The following is a 16,902-nucleotide window of genomic DNA, read 5'->3' on the forward strand; positions in this document are numbered from 1 at the left end:
TTTGACTAGTTTGAAGGCAAAATTGTCTCTGTGATCAAACAGCTGAACCATGTCTGTGATTTAAGTGTTTTTAAACCAGACGTGAGGATTTTCATTTCTGTATCATTAGCCCCCCCCCCCCAACCTGAGGTGGAAGTTATAAATTTTCACAGTCTTAGCTCTTTAAATAAGCTTTAATATATAAAAGAAATCCTTGATAAAACAATCAGTACTCTCAGATAACAAGAAGCTAAGCTAAGAAGCTTGCATTTTTGGTGAAGACAAGAGACCCGTGCATCACACCACCCCACACAACAGAAATGAAAAAGGTTCATATGTAAAGACAAATAAAAAAAAGAAATCTGGTAACAAGCTAAAGAAACGCAAAGCAAGCCTACTTCCAGTTGTAATCTATTACATCTGTAGCAGCAAAGAGCAGAAAGACCACTTACAGTAAATGTGACAAACCGAGAAAAATGTCAGGGCAGACAATTTTTAGCATGAAACATTTGCAAAAGGGCACGCTTCCCTCCTGTGACAGAAACTGATACATTTCAAACAATTCACATTTTCAGATTCAGCCCAGTAGGAAGGGGGGAAAGATGTAGCTTTTTCACAACCAACATGGAGGGAGAATGTGGGAAAGGACGGGACGGACGAGTCAGTCGCTGACGTCCATGTCCTCTTCGTGGCGATCATCGGCACCGTTAACTTTGGCCTGCTTCGCGGAACGTGCTGTGCCATTACCTTCTACTGACCGAGGAGACAAAGCAGAATCGTCCGAGTCCTTCCTGTCACCTCGCTCCTTCTCGCTGTCGTATCCTTGCTCTTCCTCATCGTAGTCTCTGGTGATCTGGGAAAAGAAGCTGATGCATGAGACACCTCGGGGGAAAAAAAAAGTACAAACTCCCTCCGACTGGCTAACATTAGAAGAGTGATGCTCGCAGGGTCTAAAACCACAACACACCAACCTTAACATCTTTCTCTGCGTCTGATTTCCGGTCACGTTCCCTTTCTTTGTCTTTACTCTTCTTTTTCTTGCTGCTGGAGCGCTCCCGTTCTTCACGGCCACGCTCTTTATCGCTCCTACGGTCCCGGTCCCTTTCCTTCTCCCTCTTCTTCTCTTTTTTGTGTCTGAACAGGATGGAAAGTGAAAAGTCCAGAATAAGATTAGTAATGGATATATGTTTACTTCTCCTTTTAAAAAAAAAAAAAAAAAAAAAAAAAATCATTCAGGAGAAACTTAAAATACACATTCAGTGCAGCCAGAAGGTATTAAACACATCAGACAACCTTCGAGGAGATGGAGACGGGGAATTTTTCCTTTTAGGAGACTTCTTAGGAGAACGGCTGGCGCTGCGACTTTTCCTGCGTCTCCTGCAAACAGAACAAAATAATTTAAGTTTTGCACATACGCAGGATATTAGAAGCAGCTGAAATAAATACATTTGACTGAAAACCAAAAATCTAGCATTTCATTAATAACTGTCATATGCATTAAATCTTATTTCCTGTTAAAGCATTAGCAGCTTTATCGTGATTAGGGAAGTACTATACTTAAAAACGTACATTTAACTATTCTGTTCCTGTTGATTTTGCACTTTGGTAAATCTGACCATAGAACAGTCATTAAATTCTCTTAATATTAAAAGGTCTTTACCAGAATAGAATTCAAGCACTTGTCAGCTGAAGACCTTGGCTGTACTCACCGGCTCACACTGCGTGACCTCCTCGCTGTGCTGTAGCTTTTGGGTGGTGTTTTGGATTTCCTTCTCCCTGCATCTTCTTTCTTTCGCTCTCTGTAGATAAAAAGAAAACATGCATATAGATTTAGATCTCAGGTTTCCCAGCTGCAGACCTCAGAGTACAGGTTCGAGGACAGGTTTTTACACAGTTAGCACACCTGGATCTGCTGCGAGATCTCCTCCCTCTGTCTCTAGAGTGGGTGTGTCTCTTGCGCGGGCTTTTGGAGCGTCTTCTGCTTCTCGATCTGGATCTGCGCCTCGACCTGCTTCTGGTTCGCCTGAAACCATTCATTCACAACATTTAACTTTGCTGTTCATGTGAAAACAAACAATACAAAGTTTCCTCATCTCAGCTCTGCAGATGATAAGTTTTAGTAAATCACCTGTGTCTTGAACGCGATCGGGACCTCCTCCTTCTGGATCTGGACCTGGACCGAGAGCGCTTCTTCTTTGTCTCCTTATCTGCACGTCAGGAAAATGAAATACAGGTCAAGTTCCAGTACTCTGTGTTTTATCCTTTAAGACCTACCATAGAACCAAGTCCGCCAGAGTTATCTTTATATTTTTATATGCTGTAGTGCCATTTTTGAGAGCATTTCAAGTTGCTATACATCAATACAACCGTTATAGCCCAAATTCTAATAAGATGTCAGCATTAAGTCTATAATAACTACATAAATTGCAAAAAAGTGCAATAAACTACAAAAAATTGAAAATTGTTTTTGTTTTTTTGTTTTTTGAGTGTCTTCATAGTTTTATTTTTGAGATACACCAATTTTTATATACTGCTGGAAAAACAAAAATAAATATTATAATGCAAATTTGCAAAGAAAACAGCACATGCATCAAGATAAACTATTTCCAGCAATGCAATTTGAGTTCTAAGCATCCCAGAAACTATTCAGAAAAGCATGAAGTCAAACATGACTTTTAAAAACACCAGTATAGGCTTATAAAGCCCCGAAGGTAAAAAAACAAAAAAGAGGAAATGGTAAAAAAATGATGCCACTTCCGGTTTCGGCCAGGTAATGGCGGACATACGATAGTTCGCGCTGATGTCTATTCCAACGTAGGAAGTGTTATGAACAGCTGATCGAATTGGCAAAGCGTGTTTCTGGAATATTATATTTTTGTTGCTGCAAGTGCTTTTTATGCAGTTTTTTGCAAAACTATATGTGGAAGGAAACCGTAATCTAGGATGAGCTGATAGCATAAGAAGTACGTACAACTCCTCCGGTTTCATGTGCAAAAAAAATTATTGTGCTAGCTTACATGGTTCCGGTTCTACAGGGATTTAAAAATAGTTACGCAAAACGGAGCATACCTGCTCCGTCCGGTTTTAAAGGGTTAACAAACGTTTTTTCTTAACACTGAAAACAAAAGCAAAAACAAACTATTTGCAAACATGAAAACCTGCCAAGGAAATCATCTGGGGAAGTAAGCTGACCTAATAAGTGTTTATAATGACAGCAGTGCAGACAATCCAGACACTGTTTTATACCGCAAAGCCAACATCCTAGCAACAAGATCTTCTGAACTTTAATGCACTCACGTCCGGGTTCGATAGCAGCAGAAATGAGCGACTGGGCCTCTCTGACTCTCTTCATTGCCTCTTCGATTTCTTTATTAGCTGCGTCAGCTTTCAGCCCAGCATTCAGGTTTATTCCAGCCGCCAGGGGATTCAGTCTAAACAAATAAATATTAATTAGTTGACTCATTACTACAAAACACCAAACAACTGCTTCTTTCCTGTGCCTCAGTTGTTCTACAGTGCCTGGGAAAAATAACAAACAAAACAAAAACAAAAAAACCCCCTAATGCACAGCATTCAAAGAAGAATCTTTAAAGAGACTTACTTTGGATCCGTCATCAATTTCAACAGCTGATCAGCAGCCTGTGTGGAAACGGGAGGATAAAGACTGTCAGTTCAAAACATTCAACATCAACTTCGTTCACTACCATTTCAGAAAACCTCTCACCTGGGGATTCATACCAGCTCCGGGGAATCCAAACGCTGCCATTGCGTCTATATTGGGTGCACCAAAGGGGTTCGCAAGCTGGAATAAACAAATTTATGTCAGGCCAAGAATATCCAGATACGAACACCTAACAAGTGTTTATGTAATTATATTGGTGCTATCTGATACACTGGGCTAAAAATCACTGTTTATGTGCAAGAGACTAATTTCTCTCATTAGTAAATGGCCAGCGAGGCATGTAAAGATGTGATGTAAGCAGACACACATACATTAACCGATGCTGATATACGCTTTCGACTTGAAATGACAGAAACATGGCAGAGCCGAAGGAGTAACTGATGGATATGTGAGTGGATGAAGGAAAACCGTAGACAGGATACTGCTTGGTCACAACTTGGCAAGAGACCTGTAACTCGGCAACATGACTGACTGCTTCAAACCATTTATACTAAAAGGATGTGAATGAGCACAATACAATTTTGCATTACCACAATCCTACAAATAACCAAAAAAAACCAGAAATACAACACAGGGAGAAAAAACAGATTTAAAGAACTATACAAACTACCAGATGGACTTTGAAATGATCCAACTTTAAAACAAAAATAAACAAAAGCCAGTTTATCTGTGAGTCGTATTTTTATGTTATCTTACACTCTGCTTCTGTATGTCTTTAAATGCATAATTACTTTTTCAAAAAAGGCTTCAAGTTACATTTTGTCATGTCAGAGCAAAAATGTTAAGACTTTTGGTTATGTCACCATGTAACATCCAACACAGTTAAACAGTGAGGTCTTACAGGTGGATTGGGGATGGGATTAGGCATCGGAAGAAGGCCTCCCCCTGGCAGAATTCCTGCAACAGCATTTGCTGGCGCCAGCAGTGACAAAGCTTTAGCCTCATCTGGAATAGATCCTACAGGGATAAAGAAAAAGGCATTAGGAGAGAAGAAAGGTTTCTCACACTCACACACACACACACACACACACTACAGAGAAGACATTTTGGAGAAGAAAAAAAAGAAAGAAAAGTGTTCACATTTCTTCACATGTTTACCTCATACATCAGAGAAGAGTTCCCTTAATTCAACATAATCATTGCAGTGACTTAACTATTGCTGGAATAAATCACACTACTCCAATGAACACTGCCAAGAATAGATCACCTGAATGTGTTTTTTAAGTCATGAACCAAACGTTAGCAAGCACAGCTGCTTCTCCAGTTCGGTGTGCCCTCAATTTTCATTTTTGACGTTTACTGAAACAAGCGATTCACGTTGGCGGCTTCGCTACTAAAAGCACACAGAGAAAAATTGAGATACACACACAACAGAGAGAATTTTAGGGATTCGGCAAGAACACTATGCAAACCATCAGCGTCTACTCACCACAAACACATTTCAGAGAATTAAGTAGTTTATATGCTAAATGGCAATAACAAAATTCAGGCTAGATGCTGCCTGCATCATTATCTCAGTATCCTTACCTGTCACTGCATCAATTAACCAAACCTGGACAGAGGATGGTGGGCTGTTTATTTTAAAATGCAAAATACCTCCAATTTTATCTTTTAAATAGCTCATCATCATCATCATCTCACACTTAATCCATTCACAAAGAGACATCACCTAAATACAGACACACAACACTTAAACACAAGAGCACACTGGAGAGAGAAAATGCTGCAGGAGACAAAACGGTTGGATGGTATTTTCAGCAGGGCCTGGTATACAGGACTGGCTGAGCCAGGAAAAAGAACTGTAAAACACAACAACAAAAGAAAACCACTGTTAAAGAGGATACTGGACCAACACTACGTCATGTCGGTCGCCTATCTCAGAGGATTTATACCAGAGAGTTTTAGTTCCATGTATTTATTAAATCACTGACTAGTTTTCCCCTTGTCAAGTCTGAAATTACATCGTGAGGTTAAAAAAATGTTTTAAACCTACTCTGTGCAGAGTAGGCTACTTTGGCATTAGTGTGTTTCTGTATTAACTAAAAAATAACCCAGACCCCTGACATATACAATTATTGCACCAGAGCCAAATAACTGGTGTCACTCCCAAGTTGATGTTTTTTTTAAAGCCATTTTAAAAAAGGATGAGGCTGGAAATATTCTTGTTACTGTCCACAAATCTAGTGAATACCATCTCATGCCTGATTTAGACTTCTGTGGGGCTACAACACAACCTACACAAGTGGTTGCGTTACCAGCATTTATGCTAGTGCTGTAGCATTATGTGTAAATTACTGTGTGTAATCATGTCCCCGTGTTTTACATGCAGTCCCAGCTGATATAAAAAGTGTAAAATTCGGGGATCTTTTCCCCCTCCTGGGTCTCTATTCTTTGTTTAGGTCATTATTAATCACATGCAAACATATTTTCCCTCCAACTTCTGAAATGCACAGGAGGAATCGGCGGTGCTGAACAGACCAACTGCCGTACTTGCGGCTGTATTTCATTATGTTATCATAACATCATGTGATAGCATAGATTTCCGACACAGATTTCCAGCTGATCAGGTGTAAAACTTTCAGAAATATATTGTCTGACTTCTATAGAAGGCGAAGTGGTTTCTTTAAAAACATACAGTAAACGTAAAGTACTGTGGTGTTATTCAAACAACTGTCCATCTGCTGGGGACTACTTCCAGCTGTTGTTTAAAATCTGTTTGCGTATGCTAGTGAGCTTTTAAAAGAGCATGATGGTGCCTGAGGCACCGACTCTAAATAAACTGCATCAGCTGCAATTACCCTAATGAACAAACAAGCATTTACTAGTCTGTGGACTTGAATGGCCTCTGTGTTTTCATGGGATTTGTTGACATTAAAAAGTGATGAATACAGGCAGCCTTATCTGCAAAGGAACCGTTTCTTAACCATAAAACACTTGACCAAGCAGCCCTCAAAAGTGTCGTTAAATAGTGCAGAATTTGCACAGTTTCAGGTTATGCCCTAGAAATCTGAACTTTATTCTCAAAACCACCTGGGAAAGACAATTTAGACAGAAGGAAAGAAAAAGATAAGGCAGAGAAAGAAAAAAAAGGAGACAAAATGAGAAGAGAGAGAGAGTGGTGGGGCTTGTATGCTTGCTGGCCTTTGCAAATGTCTACAATTCCCTGTTGGCAGGCAGAGGACCACTTTCAGCCATCAACGAGGGGGCTGCTTTTGCCTTCTTCACTACAAAAATTACACACACACACATACACACACACACACATACACACACAAATAACAGAGAGAAGTTTAACAGGGGGTAGTCCAATATATGGTGAGAATAAAAATGCATTTGGTTAAGCATTTCAAGTACATCACTTCTGAACTTTGACGTGCCTGTGGTGCCCACAGATGTCCGTGTCCTGGTGTGTAAAGCAGAGTTTGGTACACTGAACTTTCTGAGCGCAGAGCACATTACTGTTTTAGTCAGAGACAAACACCTCACTATATCCCGAACAACTTAACTCCAGGTAACAAAGATCTGTTTAAGGGCTGTTGTGCTAAAACAGATGTGCAATGCGCTAAAACAGTTCACCACAAATCTGACAGCAGAAGTCTGCTTTAAACACACGAGCCATGGGAGGAGAATGGCAATACCACTTTCATTCAAAATTATCTTACAAAGCTCATATAAGCATGCCAGGGTGAATTCACAGGAGACGGGAAAAACCAACAACAACCTTTTTACAGTCTTGCACCATCACAATTCATTCAACAATGAGCTTTTATACAAACCTTCAGCAAACGGGACCACTATCAGCGCTCTGTCCACAAACACCGTGTTAGTCAGATGCTGAGACACACCAACCGACTCTGGCTCCTGGAACTTCACAAAGCACACCCGGGATGTCACCGGCATCGGCGAATCACTATAGAAGTGGTAAAGAAGAATGACGTGAATAAACTGCAATAAAAAACATTTTTACAAAATCTAAACATTGCTTTCTTCAGCCTCTTTTGACATCCCGATGCAACGCTGAAAATGCAAGGAGCAGCAATAGCAAAGGTAGAGGAGTTTAAATGCCTGGTATCAACCGTCCAAATCAACGGTTCACAAGTGAGGTGGAGAAAAGATTGGAGCAGGGTGGAGTGGATCGAGACAAATGCCAGGGTGATTTGTGACAGAAGGATGGTGGCGAGTGTGAAAGAAAGAGTACATAAAACTGTAGCGAGACCTGCTATGATGTATGGTTTAAATACAGTGGCACTGACAAATAGACAGGAGGCTGACGCTAAGATGTTAAGACTTTGACTTTGAGTGAGCAGGATGGACAAAATCAGAAATGAGTACATCAGAGGGACAGCACATGGAAAAAAGGATTAGATGATTTGGACACATCCAGAGGAGGGACAGTGGATATATTAGACAAAGGATGTTGAATATGGGGTTAACAGGCAGGAAGAAAATTGGGAAACCAGAGAGGGGGTTCATGGATGTAGTGAAGGAGGACATGCAGAGGATTGGTGTGACAGAGGATGATGCTAGGGATAGGGTGAGATTGAGGCAGATGGTCAGCTGTGGATCCCTAAAGGGAGCAGCTGGAGAAAAATGTTCTGACAACCTGATGTGGTCCAGTGGCACCCACATGCTGTGTTAGTCACTTAAGTGTGGATTTGACACACAACAAATATATGCAGACAGAGTTTAAAGCAGATTTATAACATACACTTTAAACAGAAATAAATACAAGTACCCAGGCCCTGACTGTATACTTTAGAAGAAAATTTACTGTGGACTGTTGGAAAGACTCAATTATAATAAAAACGACTGGGGAAAGGAGGGGTAGAGTTACCCTAACCCTAACAAAACATCGGAGAGACCGTTAAAGTTAATACAACTAATTTTTTCCCTTCCTCACAAGCTCGACTTGGGCGTGTTTATATTAATTATTAATCACTTTTGCTGCATTTCCTCTCATTGATAAAAAGAGACTTTACATACTTTGAAAAACAAGACACTACGGTAACATTAAGACCCAAATAAACACCGAGGGGGACATATTAAGCCTAAATACACGTTTTTATCCGTGTTTAGGAAATAAGCAGACTATCAAAGAAATAAATAGGATTAACGCGTGGTTCATGAGGCCAGACAAAGACATTATAAAAGACTGCGGGCCAGGTCACTGGTTAGCATGGACCTACGCGTGCATGCTAACCAGTCTACCGAGTCTACTAGGAAACACGACCAAACAGCCTGTGACTACATTATTAAAGCCTCTAATAAGCCCACAGACAATTATTTAACTTACTCTGGCGGAAATAACTTCAGCTCTTCGATGGTTCCCAGAAAACCGAACAGTGTCCTCATCTGCTCCGACGTTGTGCTCGGCGACACGTTCGTCACCTGCACCACCTTCGTTGTGTAGCTCATTTTCCCGACTTAAAACCTTTGTAACACAACCGCCCACTGCTAGTATTAAACCACACTACCGTCTATCCGCTGGTTACAAAACCAATTTGGGTTTTTTTTGGTAATTTTTTTCTGGGTATGCGCTAACTAGCGACTACAGCAAACTGTAGCATTTCGCCGCCATCTTGGGTAATTATCGATTGAAGTGCGCATGCGTGTGGCGAAACTGGCGGTTTTAAAGTAAATTATTAAAACAGCACATCATCAAGTCTGGAGGCTACTTTACCTTCATGGAATAAATCGATCGTCCTTTAAAGAAGCGTACTACAAGGTTTGTACTATGTAGAAATACTTTTGACCTGCAATTAATTACCAGCAGAGGGCGCCCTTTATTTTCATTTTTACATACAAGACGTGGCCAAAGCGCCTCATTCAGTATTGATGAGAAGTTTTGGGGAAACTACTTAAGCATAGCTTTTCAACCAACCAACATGAATTAATCCAGTCTGGTCAACTAAAGCTATTTAGAAAAAGCCATCCCTTTATGACATTTCTAAAAGGATTTATTGCGTTTAACTGGGAATATGATTGCCATTCAATGTGGAATAAAGTTGAATAATAATATCTATCAATCTATCTTGCCTTCATCTGCCTTCACATGCATAATTCATCCCAAAGGTGTTCTGTTCTGGTTGAGGCCAGGTGCAGGCCAGTCAAGTTCTTCACACCAAACTTCCTCATCCATGTCTTTATGGATCTAGCTTTGTGCACTGGTGCACACTCATGTTGGAAGAGGAAGGGGCCATCCCCAAACCGTTCCCACAAAGTTGGGAGCATGTAATACTTCATTGTATGATGAAGATTGACCAAATCTCCAGAAAAACAACCCTAGACCCTAATGCCCCCTCCACCTAATTTTAGTTTTTGCACAGTGCATTTAGACAAGTACAGTTCTCCTTGCAGCCTCCAAACCCATACTCGGCCATCAGATTGCTAGATGGAGAAGCGTGATTCGTCACGACAGAGAACATGTCTCCACTGATCTAGAATCCAGTGGCAGCGTGCTTTACACCACTGCATCCAAAACTTTGCATTGCAATGTAAACTACTGCAAGGCTTGCAGCTGCTCGGCCACCCATTCCATGAGGTTCTCTAATACCATTATTATCTTTGCAAATGATTATCTGCCAGGCTGCTACGTTGAATAGAGGCAACGATAACATGATGTATGACAGATTTCCTGTGTCTGTCCTTAAGGCAGCAGAGCTGAGTCAGTCTGTTAGAGAAGCTGCTCCACTACCTGTCCAGTAATAATAATAGATTGGATTTATATAGCGCTTTTCAAGGCACCCAAAGCGCGTTACAATACCACTATTCATTCACACACTGGTGGAGGCAAGCTACAGTTGTAGCCACAGCTGCCCTGGGGCAGACTAGGCTGCCATATCGCGCCATCGGCCCCTCTGGCCAACACCAGTAGGCAAGTAGGGTAAAGTGTCTTGCCCAGGGACACAACGACCAGGACAGAGAGCCCAGGGATCGAACCGGTGACCTTCCGGTTACAGATGCGATTCCCAACCCCCTGAGCCGCGGTCGCAGTAAGTGGTACAGAGGGTGGTCAGGATTACAATGATGGATTACAGTTTTTTCAGTGACCTCTCCACCACAGTTTCAAAAGGGTCCAGTTTGCAAGAAATCACAGAGCCTGTCTTCCTCTTCAGGTTATCCAGTCTGCTGGTGTCTCCAGCTCAGATGCTGCTTCCCCCTGCAGAACACAGTACAATGTGCTCACTACAACTGAGTGATAGAAAACCTTGAGCACACATTGAAGGATTTCAGTTTCATGGGAAAAAGAGGCTGCTCATCCACTTTTTTTTCACAGCCTCTGTGTCAGTCTTCAAATTCATCCTCTTGTCGTCAGGTACTCCTCCACCACATCAACATCTTGACCCGTGTTTGTCGTGGGACATGTCTCTTTGGTTCTGAAGTCAAACACCATCGCTCTGTTCCATTTCGCATTTAGAAATGGTAAATGGCCTGCATTTGTATAGCGCTTTTCTAGTCCCTAAGGACCCCAAAGCGCTTCACACTACATTCAGTCATTCACACACAGGCGATGGCAAGCTACATTGTAGCCACAGCTGCCCTGGGGCACACTGACAGAGGCAAGGCTGCCGGACACTGGCGCCACCGGGCCCTTTGACCACCAGTAGGCAAACATGGGGTTAGTATCTTGCCCAAGGATATTTGGCATGCAGCCAGGAGACAGCCTGGGATCGAACCACCAACCTTCTGATTAGTGGCTGACCTGCTCTGCCACCTGAGCTACAGCCACCCCGGATTTGAAGCAGATGATTCCTCCCAGAACTCTCAACAAAATCATCAACTTGTGCTCTGTACTCTTTTTCCTGCTCATCACTAATAGATCCATCCACTCCACAATCAGTCAGAGTATTTCTGTGGGTGGCATGTACTGCCCATCAATAAAACAGACAGTCTCACATACTGCAGCCTACCTGTCAGGTAGTCAGTAATCCATGAGATTGTGGACATGTTTCATCTCTGTCAGTCGCAGCTCCTGGCTTTTGTTACATGAACTCGAGAAATTAAAGATGGTGATCCTCACCTTGCAGTCATTACTATCTAGATGGAAGAAAATATAAAAGTGGGAGTGGTGTGACGACTTGTTTCACTCATGAGTTTAATCTAAAGCAGATATTTTAGACTATGTTTACTGACTTTCAGTAGACTGCGTGGTTTAAATGGCCTCAGCAAGTGGAAGAAGTTGGTGAAGTTGTCTGGAGATGGATCTGATTGGTGATAATAACCTGCAGACTTGACATCTGAACAAACGCCACCGGGGGGATGTAGCTGAGAGCCAGAGGAGGGAAAAGTAGCAGTGTTTTTTCAATGAAGCTGAAACTATTTTGTTCCAAAGCTTACAACTTCCTCAAAAATGAAAAACTCCAGATCTAAGTCATACTTGCAGTCTCGTGACTTATTCTAAAATCTCACTGATCTGGTTTTGATTTTGAAACATTATCTTACTCTTTCTTTTCTTACAAAATCATTAAATTTAAAATACAAAAAAGAAAAAATATGAAGCCAAATTACTGTCGCAGATCCTCCCTGAGGCCATATTGCGTTTCTAACAGTTTTTTTTTTAGCTGTGAGATCTCGTTTAAAGACTTCCGGTGTTAACAGCTGAATGAGCGCACTTTGGATTTGGTAAGTTAAATTATTGCAGACACTGCAGCTGTATCAGCATCAACACATTTGCAGTAACAAATCATAGTTCTCAGCTGCATCGACTCTTTCCAAAGCTCATCCAGTGTATCTTTTTTATATTTTCACAATGAAATGCAATCACATCATAAAAAGGCTCTGTTTTAAAAACTCTTTTTAAAACCGACCAGCTTCTCAGCATCGATCCACTCTGTTGCCTGGATAAAATAAGGTGCAGCAACATCATACACTAAAAGATCTCTTTTCAAGCCCAGAGTCTCATTAGGCTCAAATTATAACGAACAGTCTACCACCTGTTTTTCAGTTCAAAGACGAGTACTGTCTCATTTGTATTGGCGATATCATCAAAGACCCTTTGCTGCTTGTGATCGCAGAGATTAAGCTGCTTTACTGTGACTGCATGCTCTAAGGCATCAATCCTCAAAAAATCTCTAATCTTTGCTGTAGTGTGCTCGATATTAGTCCATTTTGATGCTTTGTGCAAACATCGTAAAGCAGTCTGCAGACCGATGGAGGTTAAAAGGTGTTCTTTGTTCTTTGTTTCTTTGCATTTACTTGACTTGTTTGTGGTCTAATCAGCTGTTTGTTTCTTATACTCACTGTTTTGGGTGCTGATTATATTTGATGTGTTACTTGTGCCGACCCCTTAAAGCTGCGATTATCACCGTAGAACTCAGAGATGCTTTGTTTCTTTCCCGAGAGATTATCACAACAATGTTTTGCGTTTCCCATTCATTCAGTTCATGTGTTGGCTGAGGCCGCTACGTCACACAGCAGTGACACAACTCTCTCCTAACGATGTTTTTTCCCCCAGGAGGAACAATACAGCGTTTGTCTTCAGGCTAATCCTTTTCACCTGGATTATCGCGGCGCTGAGACAAGCAAGTTAAGGCATTTTGTGCTCAGAGCAAAGAACAACTGGCCACATTTCATCCAAGTAGCATTTTGTATAACAGTCATTGTACAATCCCACCTAATGATGGCAGTGAGGTTTAACTGAAAACATTTCTTATTTTTATTTAGTACTAATGTCCAAAAAGGAAAAAAATAGTGTTAAAGTGCAGATAGCAGTGAGTTTATCTCATTTATTTCATTTCTGGGTCAAAATTACCTGTTTGTTTCCCCCACATACTGACTACTGACTGCAGTCCTGGGATGAGACTACGTAACTACACCACATAGTTCAGTAGCTTGTAGAATCACCTTTAGCAGCAATAAGTTGAAGTAATTGTTCTCTGTGCGACATTATCAGTTTTTCACACTGTTGTGGAGGAATTTTACCCCAGTCTTCTTTACAACGTTGCTTCAGTTCATTGAGGTTTGTGGGCAGCTCTCTAAAGGTCCTGCCACAAAAATTTCACTCAGGTCAAGGTCTGGACTTTGACTGGACCACTACAACATCTTTTTTTCAGCCATTCTGTTGTAGATTTGCTGCTGGGCTTCAGATTATTATACTGTTGCATGACCCAGTTTTGGACAAGGTTTAGCTTTTGAACAGATGGCCTCACATTTGACTGTAGAACACTTTGATATACAGAGAAGTTCATGGTCAACTCAGTGATGAAAGCTGCCCAAGTCCTGTGACTGCAAAACAGCCAAAATCAGCACCCCTCCACCGCTGTGCTACACGGTTAGTATGAGGTGTTTGAGATGATATACGGGACAGCATTCCAGGAGTTTTATGGTTTGTTCAGAGGACACTGAACTAAACTGTGCTACCATGTTCTTTTTACTGCTTCCAAACAGTCTTATACTGCCATGAACTTTAACATTTAACATGCTAACTGAGGCACACAGTCTGACCTTGGGGTCCACTCCTGGGAAAATTGTGGCATTGTGTTAACACATCTCAATGCTCCACACTTGCAAACTGCCAAAACCTTTAACAGAGATGCTCACAGATTACTGATGATCATTTAGAGTTCATTTGATTAGCAGCACCTAGCTTCTACTTACCCTATGTATACTTGAAATTACAAATATATATATATATATATATTAATATTATATATATATATATATATATTATATTATAAAAAAAAAATTATATATATATATATTTAAAATTAATTTTAAAAAATAAGGTTGGGGAAAAAAAGGGTGGTTTTTAAAAAAGTTTAAAAATAAAAATAAACGTTTTGGCACTAATACGGACTGCACTTGGGATAAAAGCTGCAGTTTAGATGAGAAAGGTGTTTGTCTTTATTTCACACAATGTGCAAAACCAGTGTTATGTGGATCAAAGTTCCTACTCTTGATATTTCTTCATAATGGGTAGTTGACCTACCCATTATGTTGCATGAGTGCTAAAATAAACTGTCTGTGACTCAGCATAATTTTATCTTAACACATAAATCAGAACAGTTAAAAATAGAAAGAAAAAGAAATCCAACACACAAGCACAACTCTCTTGCCAAGCATCACTTTTTGCAGTGCATATTCTCTGCAATAAATCCAGGTTGAGAGGTGTAGCCATTGGGTCACCCAAAAGAGGATATTGGCACAATGGGATACTTGTTCCCCATGTGACATGATTGGCTGGGACAAAGCTTTACAGCGCTGATTGCGTAGATTGACTCCGAGGAGGCCCAGATGAATAAATACCTCAAATCCAGTGGGAGATCAGAGGCTTCCAGTTACTAAACCAGTGACCACAGGCTTTTGTTACAGTTTGCTTTTTGTTTTATATTCAACAGCAAAAAGGAACCATGGTCAGCCGGTCAGTTTCTAATGAATTCAATTGTATCTCATATTTCTTATTACATTGAATGACAACCAGGGTAGTATTTTTTTTTAGTAAATTAACTAAAGTGATTTGTTAGGTGAAAACTGTGATGTTTGTTTCAGTACTTTTTGGAAATTAATGCAATTAATTATTTCGATTTTTGGTAGAGAAATCTTTAACCTAATCCTGTGGTGTTTTTCACAGGATTAGGTAGTCAGGAGCAGGTTGGGTTTCTGACCAAAAACGAGTCATCAGAAATCCTAAAATTACTTAAAGCTGAAAGATATATAATTTTAACCTGCTGAAAACCCATCGGCAATAATTTCTTTGGCAGTGTTTCTTGATGTCTTTGCTCTTTTGTTTTTCTTTTTTTTTTTGCTAACAGATTTGAACACCCAGCTGGTGGCTACAGGAAGCTTTTTGAGACATGTGAAGAGCTGTCTGAGACTCTTCCCACAACAGTCACAGGTTTGTTTACATCTTTCAGACAGAAATAGACTAGACACGAAAATAACTCTTTTGACATTTGCATATCGACTGCACTTTTCTGGAAATTTATACTTTCTAGTTTATAATTCAGCACACTGAAAACTTTCTGTGATCCACGTTCATTCTGCAGGCCGGATTCCTTCGTTTCTGAAGGGAAGCCTTCTCCGTCTGGGACCCGGGCTTTTTGAGGTCGGAGATGAACCCTTCTATCACCTCTTCGATGGCCAGGCCCTCATGCACAAATTTGACTTCAAGAATGGCCAGGTCACCTACTTCCGGAAGTAAGGCGGTCATTTATCAGTGTCACATATTGCATTTGAACTGCAGCTGAGTAGCTGGTGCTGTGTGATTTCGTGTGAAACATCATATGTTGCCATAAGACTGGATGGTGTCATGGATTACCTAACACAGTCGAGCCAGTTTGCTCATGTTGAGTCCTGACATGAGATTTTGACTCATAGATACCAAACACATTTGCATGAAACACTCCTGCAAACACATGATTGTTTCGTTTAGCACATTCCCCTTCACTTGCTGCATGTATGGGAAGTCTGAGGGGTAGTCAATGACCCATAAAGTGGATTTTGCATTTTCTCTCTTTCCTCCATTTAGGTTTATCAGGACAGATGCTTATGTGCGAGCCATTACAGAGAAGCGTGTGGTCATTACTGAGTTTGGTACATTCGCATATCCTGATCCCTGCAAGAATATCTTCTCCAGGTTGGTTCCACATGCACACATTTGAGAGCAAATTAGAAATGTCTCAATGTCTTTGCAAATATTTGCAGTATTTTACCTCCAAGTTCCCTTTTTTTTGTTACAATCCTGTATAGACTGCAGTCTTTTCCTGTTTTTTCTTCGGCTGCAGGTTTTTCACTTACTTCCAAGGTGTTGAGGTCACAGACAACTGCTTGGTGAATGTCTACCCTATTGGTGAGGATTATTATGCTGTAACAGAAACCAACTACATCACTAAAGTCAACACAGATACGCTGGAGACTCTGAAGAAGGTACATCAATAAAGTACATTGAATCTGAGACGAGAGCGAGCAATCTTTTCACCTTTACAGCTTTCGCCTTTATTTTCTGTGCAGGTCGATATGTGCAGCTATGTCAATATTAATGGAGTGACTGCCCACCCTCATATTGAGAGGGACGGTACTGTGTATAACATTGGAAACTGCATGGGGAAAGGAGCATCACTGGCCTACAATATTGTCAGGATCCCACCCACGCAGAAAGGTTTAGATAAACCCCGCATGCAACAATAACACAAACACTTGGTTTTTCATTAAATTCAGTTCAATTCAGTTCAGTTTTATTTACATAGCTCCAAATGACAACAACAGTTGCCGTAAGGTATTTTATATTGTAAGGTAGAGACCCT

General features: G+C 40.8%; 2 protein-coding genes across 4 annotated transcripts in view; one reads left to right on the forward strand and one right to left on the reverse strand.

Moving 5' to 3' along the window:
• Positions 1-154: 154 nt before the first annotated feature.
• On the reverse strand, positions 155-9,266 carry LOC102306536 (serine/arginine-rich splicing factor 11). 3 transcript variants are annotated; one of them, XM_014332459.2, is made up of 12 exons: positions 8,955-9,266; positions 7,438-7,571; positions 4,503-4,618; positions 3,704-3,781; positions 3,581-3,618; positions 3,277-3,410; positions 2,108-2,186; positions 1,883-2,002; positions 1,689-1,778; positions 1,273-1,356; positions 951-1,113; positions 155-832 (listed from the first exon to the last, which is right to left on the reverse strand). In XM_014332459.2, exons 1-12 carry the CDS (start codon positions 9,074-9,076, stop codon positions 641-643), a joined length of 1,350 nt encoding a protein of 449 aa, XP_014187945.1. In that variant the 5' UTR covers positions 9,077-9,266; the 3' UTR covers positions 155-640. The 3 variants fall into 3 exon arrangements, with proteins under 3 accessions (XP_014187945.1, XP_042075517.1, XP_042075519.1); XM_042219583.1 differs by having other exon boundaries at positions 4,869-7,571; XM_042219585.1 differs by lacking the exon at positions 8,955-9,266 and adding an exon at positions 4,869-4,994.
• A 5,635-nt stretch (positions 9,267-14,901) lies between these two features.
• Positions 14,902-16,902, forward strand: part of rpe65a (retinoid isomerohydrolase RPE65 a) — a 5,894-nt gene continuing 3,893 nt past the window's right edge. Inside the window, exons 1-6 of the mRNA XM_005912639.2 lie at positions 14,902-15,020; positions 15,412-15,494; positions 15,646-15,796; positions 16,128-16,235; positions 16,384-16,525; positions 16,610-16,757. Of these exons, the coding sequence (XP_005912701.1) occupies positions 15,010-15,020; positions 15,412-15,494; positions 15,646-15,796; positions 16,128-16,235; positions 16,384-16,525; positions 16,610-16,757 (643 nt within the window). The 5' untranslated portion in view covers positions 14,902-15,009. The remainder of the gene's footprint in view (positions 15,021-15,411; positions 15,495-15,645; positions 15,797-16,127; positions 16,236-16,383; positions 16,526-16,609; positions 16,758-16,902) is intronic.

Source organism: Haplochromis burtoni, unplaced genomic scaffold (genome assembly GCF_018398535.1).
Source record: "Haplochromis burtoni strain Fernald_Lab_line unplaced genomic scaffold, NCSU_Asbu1 Contig_3, whole genome shotgun sequence".
NCBI classification, from domain to species: domain Eukaryota; kingdom Metazoa; phylum Chordata; class Actinopteri; order Cichliformes; family Cichlidae; genus Haplochromis; species Haplochromis burtoni.